Genomic DNA, 10,580 nt, shown 5'->3' with positions numbered 1-10,580 from the left:
AACATTTCCAGCTACTAGGATTTCTGACAGCAACTGAAATTTGCATGAAATGAAAACCCAGGCATTACCAGAGGTCCTATACTCTCTAGCACTAAAACAGCTACTGCTATTCAGAAGGGAAATGATTTTAAATAAATTCTGAGATATCCTTTTACATTAATTCCTGGCCTCCGAATTTCTTTCCAAAGCTCTTTGAGCAATAACTTAAGTCAATAGCAGTTTAGTAAAAAACCTACAGTAAACTAGAACAGTTATTAATAATACATAAAATACGTTTTCTTCTCAAGTAGGGTCTAGGGGATTGAAATTTTTCTGAGTTAGAGAGTGATTCAGATTAAATTTTAGAGATATTTAGCTGTGGGAGGTTATTTTCTTTTCAACACAAACACGGTTTAAACTATAGATTAAAAGCAGAGATTAGTAGGCATTGCACACAGAGTGATTGTAAACTGACATAATTTTAAAGATTATGATTTTGAATACGCAGGACAGAAAAACACCATGAGCATAGGGCAGAAATGTATTTCACCACTATTTTGGTGATAATTTTAATATTTATTTCATATTTAACACTCTGAGAAGTATATGCATTGGTGATCCTTTGCATTTTAGAGACATAAGAATTAAAGATGATTTTGTTTTATTCCTAAGTGTTCATGATTAACATCTTGTGGCCATCTTCTTCAGTCAGCCTCTACCTTTCATCATACATGATAACGTGTTGTTGCTGTTGTTGTTTTGAGATGGAGTCTTACTCTGTCACCTAGGCTGCAGTGCAGTGGCGCAATCTTGCTTACTGCAGCCTCCACCTCCCAGGTTCAAGTGAGCAGCTGGGATTATAGGAATATGCCACCACACCAGGCTAATTTTTGTATTTTTAGTAGAGATTGGGTTTCTCCATGTTGGCAAGGCTGGTCTCGAACCCCTGACCTCAGATGATCCACCCAACTCGGCCTCCCAAAGTGCCGGGATTACAGGTATGAGCCACCGTGCCCAGCCATGATAGTCCTTGAACACGAACTTCTTTGGGCACTGGACCCAGACAAGTGAACCAACCACTTGCTACTCGCTAATCTGATTCCTCTGTATAGGAACTGATCAAAACTACAGGTTTTGGATGGCCTTGGGACAATCACACTTTGTAAACTCACTTGGCATCTGTTGGAGAGTGTTTTCAATTGGGTAAAAAATCAGCAATGAGCTGAAGACTAGATGTTTAAGTTTTGATACATTTAGTGCTCTCAGGGCTAATGCCCACTATTATTTATATAATCATGTAACATTACGGAAACTTACATGTTCAACCTGTAGGTGGACCGCAAAACGCTCAAATGGTTTCCATCTGTTCACTGATAATGCAGTGGTGAAGAGCTAAGACTCTAAGATCAGACTGTCTGGGATTGAATGGCTGGTTCCCTTGTTATTAAGTATGTAACCCCAGGCAAATCCTGAAGCTCTCTGAGCCTATGTTGTCTCTTCCTTGCATATAAAATAGTTAATGACAATAGTGGTATCTATCTCTGAGGTTGAACTACAGTACATGTGTTTAGTATAGTGGCTAGCACATGACAGGAGGTCAACCAATGTTATCATTGTTACTTATGACGTAATTTAGGAAACTAGTGAATATCCATGACTTTTAAAACGTGTAGGTCAGTGTCTTACAATGATTCTATCATGTTTTAGTCTATTTTATAACATGGATGACAGTTCTTGATGGCTTTTTTCCCCCCAGGCAGGGAGACGCATACAGGCACACCAATGTTTTTGATCAGGATAATAAAGAATGATGTCAACTTTTTCATCTGCGACCTTGACTAAGTATTAAAGTTGAATGAAAAGGTAAAGATGGGTAAAGGCACTTACGTCTCATCATCTTTAAGGATTATTGTTTAGAAAAAAGGCAAGGAAACCCAGCCCACACACCGCGGACACCACCTTAGGGGAGGCTGGAGAGGACACTGCGTTGGGATTCAGGACACCCAGACTCCACTCTTGATCTCATATAGACTTTGCACGTGACCTCGGGCAGTCTCTCAGCCCCATCCTCCTCATATGAACAGGGAGAGTTGGAAGAGGCCATGCCAGGACTCCTCTGAATCTGACTCTATGGCTATGAAGGCTCAGGAGAGGGCAGGGAAGCAGAACAATGCTGGACATCACCAGGGAGCTGTCAGTCACGAGACAAGCTCGGTAAGAGGCCACTAATCAATCAGAATGGGGATGGGAGGAGACAAACGGCCTCCACACTCACCATGGTGTCCTCCTCAGCATCCAGGCCAAAGAACACCTCGTTTATTACACTGAGTCAAGCAACTGATTTGCTTGAGAAAGGTTAGTTCTTTGGTTCCGGGTTGTTTCCACCCTTGAAAAAGTTGGCCTGCCCTGTGTGTCATGCTTCTTTAGTCAAATGGGGCAGCCAGTAAACCATCAAAAAGCATCTTCAAAAAGCCTTAGTGAGACCAAGTGAATACCAGCTACCAGGTCAGGAGACAGAAATATTTTAGGGTCCCTGGTTCTCCTTCTCTCTCTTTTGAAGTTCAATTGACAGGAATGGTTAAGTAGCACTTCCTTGGTAGTCAAGCACTCGGCCACAAGCACAGCAAGTCTTGCAGGTTTGGAGCCACTAATGTGGGTTTTTAGAGCATCTTCCTCAGTTTCATGGTGTTTTCCATACTGGCCTACAATTTGTTCACGTTCGTGAATGGGAATGACAGCCCTACCAGACTGGAAAGAAAAGCCATCTCTTCTCCAAGCCTCTTTGCTTAGGTGTGACTAATTTCTTCACCAGCTGAAAAGGGATTTAAGCTAAATCCCAGGAACCTCTATAAAACAGTGATATAATTTACTCTTTCCTAGTGTTCTCCTTCAAGGGTCCTCTCAATCCCATGCCCTTTCTTTCTCCATAAGCTTTATAACAGGCATTATGACATTTCTGATGTGGCATCCCCTGGGATCCGGGATGCTCTTCCACTTTGCACTAACGGGTAGGGACAGACAGCAGGCCAGCACACCTTCCATGTGGCCTCAAAGACCCTGCCATACTTGTCCACCATGCAACAGGGACTCAGGAAACTCCAGGACAGTGCCTCTGCTTTCTAGGTTATAAAAAGACAACTGCAGGGAACTGCATGTATAATCACAAAGTGTAACAGTCACTAGAATACAGACACCAAAGTTTACTTTAAATACTTTGGATATAGAAAGAAATAGATATTCCAAATAAGTGAAAATTGTGGCCTCCAGATTTGAAAAATCAGGTTTTATGCCCATGGACGCAAACATATTCACTCAGCTTTGGTGCATTTGACCTTTACTATGGAGAGCGAATTTCTATAACTAGATTCACAGTTTATAAATGTTTCCAAAAACTCACTTTAAGAGAAAGGATGATCTCGTCAAATAAATGGTTATTATTTATCTGTCTGGTAAGTATCTTCTCTGCCATCAGTCTTATCCCCTTATTTTTCTTTTCTTTTTTTTTTTTTTAAGAGCAAGACCTACTAGGTGCCTAACAGGTATCTGTATGAACGAGCCATCCCAGCACTTCTACCTTACCAGGGTTCTTCACTTCCACCATTTATATTTATAAACACTTGTCTGACAGGTTTTCTCTGCAAAATTCCTACTGAGTTACAGAAACCTACATTCTAATTAGTTTCTAAAAATGTAATGGAGATTTCTAGTCATGGAACTGCTTGTTGCTTATAGATTATGCCCCATGGTATAAACTAAGAAACTACAAAATCTGTTTTCTGTATTTTCTTATCCAAGAAGTCTCACTAGTAACATTTCTCTAATATTAATGAGAGATAGGTTAGAAAGCAACATTCCTGCAGACGTTTATATTTGCAACAGTCTGGTTGCCACCATCCATTTTGACAGGGCAGGCTGACTTAATTACCAAGGCTTCTTCCTAGAGCTGAAAAAATGACTTACTGGGTATTTTGATAAGTTGGTGATATCAGCATATTTACCTACTCGGAAACTGTTGCTAAATGTAGCTAGCAGGCCATTAGTGAACGTTATTACCTTCAAATGAAAATGGGTGGGATTTAAATTCACATCCATGATTTGCTGCTGGGGGCTGAAAGGAAAGGGAATGGGATTGTTTCTGCCCTACTTGGCCCAACATTAGAGGTGTAAGGGATGGAGCTGGTATGTCCTCGCTCACTGCATATACTAAGGACAATCAGGTCACAGGACTGTCCATTTCCCAATCTGTCTCAGAATTGGTGACGTGTATGCCTGCCTTAATTGCAGTTAGAACTGGAGGGAGTTTCTCGATGCCCTGAAAGATTGTGCAACATCTCATCTGAAAGAGGCAAGTAAACCTGCAGGTATGCTTAGCTAAAACCTAAAAGTCAGAAACACATACTTTGATACACAAGAGGCATTTACTTCTCACTGGGAATTTAAAAATCTTGTTATTACCGCTCTGACATTAGATTATGTGGCAAGCAGGCTGTAAGAGACGACTACGTATATCGGACTTTTAAAAGATAGTCATATGATTTAGCTCCCTTTAAGGGTAGGATAAACAGCTTTTTTTAAAAAAAAAAAAAGCTAACCCCTTAGTCAGTAATGCCTGGGCCAAGGTGGGGTGTCTATATATATATATATATATATATTTTTTTTTTTTTTTTTAATTGCATTTTAGGTTTTGGAGTACATGTGAAGAACATGCAAGATTGTTGCATAGATACACACATGGTAGTGTGATTTGCTGCCTTCCTCCCCTTCACCTATATATCAAGGTGGGTTTCTAAAGATCCCTCCCTTCAATTTCATGGTAAAACCTGGTTGGACCAGGAAAATAAAACGAAGTACCTTTTCTCCATAGCCTCTATCTTTGGTCATCATTTCCCTCAGGGTCTGTAGGACCTTAATGCAGAGCTTCTCCTCATTTTCTTCCAGCAGCTGTTTTGTATGCTTTATTAACCTGAAGGGGGTGGAAACCATGGATTATGTCTCTGAAACTAACTTTAAATTAAAAGCACTTTGCAAGCAATTTATTTTAACTAGTCTGTTAATGAACAAACATTTTATTAAGAGCTCTCAGGTTAAACATACTTCAGGGCATTCCCTGCACTAACAGCCAGCGAGTGACTGTGTCTCAATAGCGACACCTGCTGGTAAGTCCCAGCAAACGGGCTCGCTGGGCAGGAGTCAGCCACATACAATGGAGAAATTACATGAGAGGAGAACCGAGACAGAGATCCACTCAGACCTGCTCATTTATAAAGCATGGCTAATTATCCACTGAGAATTGCCGGCAAAATGGATCAAATATACCAACACCATAAAAAAAAAAAACTCATGAGGATGATGGTTGAGGCCAACACAGTTTCCTTATGCACGAGCTTGTCCTTAGAGGGGCCCAGAAAAGTAAGAAACTCATAGGCAGAGGCCAGCCCCAAGCGAAACAAACAACTAATCTTAGGGTAAAATTCTTTTTCTTTTTTTGAGACAGGGTCTCATTCTGTCACCCAGGCTGGAGTGCAGTAGCACAATTCCGGCTCACTGCAGCCTCCACCTCAAGGGGTCAAGTGATTCTCCTGCCTCAGCCATAGAATAGCTGGGGTGCCCGCCATTATGCCCGGCTGATTTTTGTATTTTTAGTAGAGATGGAGTTTCACCATGTTGGCCAGGCTGGTGTCAAACTCCTGACCTCAGGTGATCCACCTGCTTTGGCCTCCCAAAGTGCTGGGAATACAGGTGTGAGCCACTGTGCCCAGCTTTAGGGTAAAAATCTAATGGAGATGGTCCACTTGTTGCTTACAGATTATGCACCAAGGCATAAACTAAGACATTACACAATTATTAGGAAAAGACTGTAAGATCATGATAGGTCTGAGATTTCTGAGGGCTGAGGGATCATGACTTTTTTATGTCTGTACCACAGCACACAGTGGGTGCTCTGTAATGAATGAATGAATGGACATGCAGTTAAAATAAGAACTTCTCACCAAAAAACAAAGCAAAACAAAACAAAGAAGTGTCAGTAAGCAGGATTTAACAGACTAACTTACTTTGGGGAGGTCAGAACAGGACTTTAGCACATGACCTTGCATTCATCAAAGTTAGAAAACAGGATAACGTCTCCTTCTTCGGGAACAAAAGCTTTGTGTGGTCATCAAGGTTCTGGCAAATGAACACCCCAGAGAGAGAGGCCGCTTACTTGCAAATGAAACCGCCACTTTCACATTTCCTTCTGGCATCTGTGTTCTCTGGGAAAAGCAGCTCGGGTCTGTGGAGAACATCCACGAGCACAGATAACTCTGCCTGCACCAGGGGCCTCAGACGGTCCTCCAGCGCGGAGACGATGTCCTAAAATGGAAACACAGCCTCAGTCAACGGCTCAGGCAGATGCTGGCCACAGGAGGGTGAGGACATTGGTTTCTGCCCTAAATCACTGATGCATGGATAGGCTAGGTTAGAGTAACTTTAGTACCCTCTGGCATCTCAAACTATTAGACATTGCCCAATGGTTACCTGAAACATTAACCCCCTGATGCAGAAAACAAAGTGAAAACAAGTCAACTTTCCCACCACCCCTTCTTTCAAGATGGCCGCCTTATGCTATTCAAGGTACCATTATATACAGCTTAAAATATGATGCAAAAAAATAAATTTAACATTGGAAAGATGTCTATGATGAGTGCAACAAGGGTCAAATAATAATAATCCTATTTTTATAAACATCATCAGTATCTAGCTAAAGGATAAACATCAAATATTATTTAAACATAACTACTGGTTTTCTCTGGGTGGTGGGATTACAGGTGGTTCTAATTTTCTTGTATATAGCAATACTTGTCAGTGTTGTCTGTCTTCAATGAGCATGAATTATTCACACCATAAAGTCATACAAACATGAGGACACCAATGAATGAACATGCTGTATTAACATGCTAAATACATGTACCCTGATAGCATGATGGTCTTCAAATGCAAAACACATAGCTGTAGGAAAGGAAAACAGAGAGAAGTTGAAAGAGCAGCAAAACCAACACAACAAACACCATTTGAAGGCAAATGATAGAAAACAGATGAGAAATTATCTTCAAAAGATGCTAAAGCCTGCTCTATGGCTCGGTGACTCGGAACCTGCCTACAGGCATGTTGGCTAAAACAGGGGCCGAACATGGCACGTTGGATAATACAGGAAGGCCTGGTTGACCAAGGATATTTGCATGGGAAAAGCTGCTTAAAAGGGGACCCAGTTGGGATCGAGAAAGAATTAACTGATCTGTTATCCAGAAATTACAACTAACCATATGAAGATAATTTACTCTTAGATTTAACACAGTTTGGGTGATGATTGTAACCACTTTTAATGTTGAAGATGCATAAAGATACACGAATCAATCAAATAATTTTGGGCAGGGCAATTTTCCCAACAAGATTGTAAGACAGTACCTTACAACATCCCTTAGTTCATAATGACTTTCACAGCACAGTCAAAAACCGGGTCATTTTTGCAAAATTCTGAGGATCTTATCAGTTTCCCCCACAGCATCCCTTTTAGAAGCACCCACTCAACATTCTCTTCAATAGTTACTTATCCTGACTCTGGCAAATCTTTGTCTACAGTATTCGTATGGGATTAAAGTTGTTCTTATCGTGTTCATGTATTTCATAAAATCCTGCATCTTTTGCACAGTTTGAACTTTACATTGCAATTGATTTGCATTGTATTGTCAAATGTATAGCATTCAGCAATCAGGGAGACACCAACAAAGACGGCAAAGCAATGGGTGGGGAAAGATGCTGGTGTTAAGTGAGAGGGATGTCTAGATGGGGATTAATTACAGAAGTGGTCAGTTTGCAAGTGAATTTCTTATATTACAACTTTTGCTGCACTAGGCGATCTCATAAACCCCAGAACTCAGACAGCAAATAACTGGATAATGCATATCCTTTAAGCCATTGGCCAAGTCCTTTTAACAGTATTGCTCCCCTATGTGTTTTATTTCTCAAGAATAAGCACAATAAATCTAACAAGAGCACAAGACACCAGCATGTTTGATTGCAGATATTTTATTTGAGCAGACGAGAAAATACTATGTGCTCACGGAGTTAGGAGTCTACAATACCCTTCTCCCCTTTCTAAAAGCATAGTGGAAACAGGAAGCACTCCATTAGGAATCAAGAACGGGTACTATTAGTTATTTAAGAACTGTGTTATGATAAAGGCTGAAATTCTTAACTTGACCCAAGCAGCCCTGCCAGCCTCCCCAGCTTCCTGGCTCCAGTCACACTAACCTTCCTTTGCTCATAAGAGCAGGGTTTCATGGGTCAAGTTAAGATGCCTGTTTAAGTGTTTAACACCCTCTAATACTCATTCGAGTATTTAACAAAGGCAGAACAGGTCTCTTGGTAGATGCTAAGAAAAAAAGGGATAATCTAGCTGAAATTGAATAATACTTTTATTTTCATCTTCCTTTCTGTATGATAGTCTTTACACACGCTGTTTCCCTCCCTTTTATTCTTTAAGTCCTATTGTTCCTTCTCATTTTGGTTCCAATGTTACTTTCCCCAGCAAGGTCTTCCTTGACCCTCATTCCTAACCTCAGACAAAATTAGTTTCCTCATCAGAATCTTTCAAGCACTCTTTACTTCTCTGCATTTCTCACTTTTTCCTCTCACCATTTTATATTTAACATTAATGTCCTTTCTCCCTGCTGATTCTTCAGATACTAAGAGACAAAGCTCATTATTCCTGGTTTTGCTGACCATTGTATCCCCAGTGCCTAGCATGGAGCTGATGAATGATTTAATGAATTCATCTGTCTTCACGTAGGTGTAACCTTACAGAGATTCAGCAACACGATTACCATCATAGTGATATATCACACTAATAATGGTAATATAATAATAGCAGCCCTCAACTGAGTGCTCACTACATGCCAGGCACTGCTCTATGTATTTTACGTGTACTGTAATTTCCTAACATAGCTACACCACGATATATCCTGTCTTGCACAGTCTTCTTACAATGTGATATTGACATCCCTTTCACTGAATGATGGTTAGATTCCCTCCCACTGAGCTTGAGTGAAACTCTGAGACTGCCTTGACTAACAGAGTACAATAAAAGTGATGCTATGTGACTTCTGAAATCATAACAATAAAACTTTCACTTGTCTCTCTCTCTACACACACTCATCTTGGGACCCAGCCGCCATGGTGTGAGGAAGCCCAGGCTACACGTTAGTGTTTCAGTCAGCACCTCCAGTGAGGTTCCATCTGACAACCAGCATCAACTGCCAAACACGGAAGTGAGCAAGGTGTCAAGCTATGTCCAACCACAGTCACCATCTGACTGCAACCCCATGAAAGACTCTTATCAAGAAATAGCTTGCTGATGCCAGTCAACCTTCAGAATAGCAAAAGAGAATAAAGCAATTGCTGTGATTTGCTGCACGAAATATAGGTAACTGGGACATATTATCAACTCTCTTAATCAACCTCATGAGGTAGGTGTTACTATTTTACAAACTAGGAATCTGAAGCACAGAGAAGTCAAGTAACTTTCCCAAGATTACACCATTTCTTAGCAGCAGAGCCAGGATTTAAATTTAATCCAGGCACTGGCCTGAGATCATACTCTTAAACACTGTGCTAATGGGCTCATTCAAAGGATCTGTGATTCTCAAACTGTGGTCTATGTACTGTCTTTGAGAGCATCAACTGAGGTGCTTGTATGAAAGAGACGTTCATGTTAAGATGCATGTTTAAATGTTTAACATCTAAAACTCACTACTCTCCCCTTTAACAAAAGGATAGCAGATGTCTTGGTAGATACTAATAAAAATGTATACATATAATGCTTTTGTTTTCATCTGACTCATTCTGATGTAAAAGCCTTCTCTCAGTTATCACCACCTCTGTTCACCTGCTGATTCAAGAGGCTAAATAATCCCAGAGTGACGGGGAAAATGGAACATTTGTGCTCTTACTCTAAACGTCCTCTGTAATACTTCAATATTTCCTTCTCATAAGAGCAGAGTCCCCATTTTTCACCAAGAAATCTGTAAATCTAGGAGTAACCTTTAATAAAGACCATCACTTTGCCAGAAACTTTTCTATTCCTAAGCAGCTTCCCACTCCTGGCCCTACATACATGATAACATTTGACTATCTGTTTACCACACTGACATCATGTGTGTCAATCACATGACGCCAGGCTAAGCATCACTTCTCTCAACACCAGGCATTACCTGCAATCTCTCAATGATATTCCGGTAGTCTCTGGAAGCTGCCAGAACAGAGTCCCTGCGTGCAGCGTTGCGGGCTGACAGCCGCCAGTTCAGGGCTGTTTTCTGCACAATGTTGTGGGACTTGAGAAAGAGGTTGTTGACTTGACTGTCCAGGTCCACGGGAATGGCAATGGCCCGGCTCTTGGCTGTACAGGAAAAAGATGAGTCATGAGCCTACAATTTTTATGGGGGACATCCTATAGATGGACCTAACACCCTACTCCCCATGGGGCAGGTTTTTCACACCCAGAATAGGTCGGCTTGCCTGGTACTGAGCTTGAAGACTGAGGCGCTCAAGTCAACTTTACCATCTTT

At 41.0% G+C, this 10,580-nt stretch overlaps 1 protein-coding gene across 1 annotated transcript in view; it reads right to left on the bottom strand.

The window, feature by feature from the left end:
- Nucleotides 1-10,580, bottom strand: part of ITPR1 (inositol 1,4,5-trisphosphate receptor type 1) — a 346,432-nt gene that overhangs the window by 132,700 nt on the left and 203,152 nt on the right. The window contains exons 35-37 of the mRNA XM_032290649.1: nt 10,227-10,411; nt 6,182-6,330; nt 4,831-4,942 (exon numbers count right to left, since the gene is read on the bottom strand). Coding sequence (XP_032146540.1) covers nt 4,831-4,942; nt 6,182-6,330; nt 10,227-10,411 — 446 coding nt within the window. The remainder of the gene's footprint in view (nt 1-4,830; nt 4,943-6,181; nt 6,331-10,226; nt 10,412-10,580) is intronic.

Source organism: Sapajus apella, unplaced genomic scaffold (genome assembly GCF_009761245.1).
Source record: "Sapajus apella isolate SASKATOON/1434 unplaced genomic scaffold, GSC_monkey_1.0 scaffold23, whole genome shotgun sequence".
Lineage (NCBI taxonomy): Eukaryota > Metazoa > Chordata > Mammalia > Primates > Cebidae > Sapajus > Sapajus apella.
This window is presented reverse-complemented; position numbering and strand designations above follow the sequence as displayed.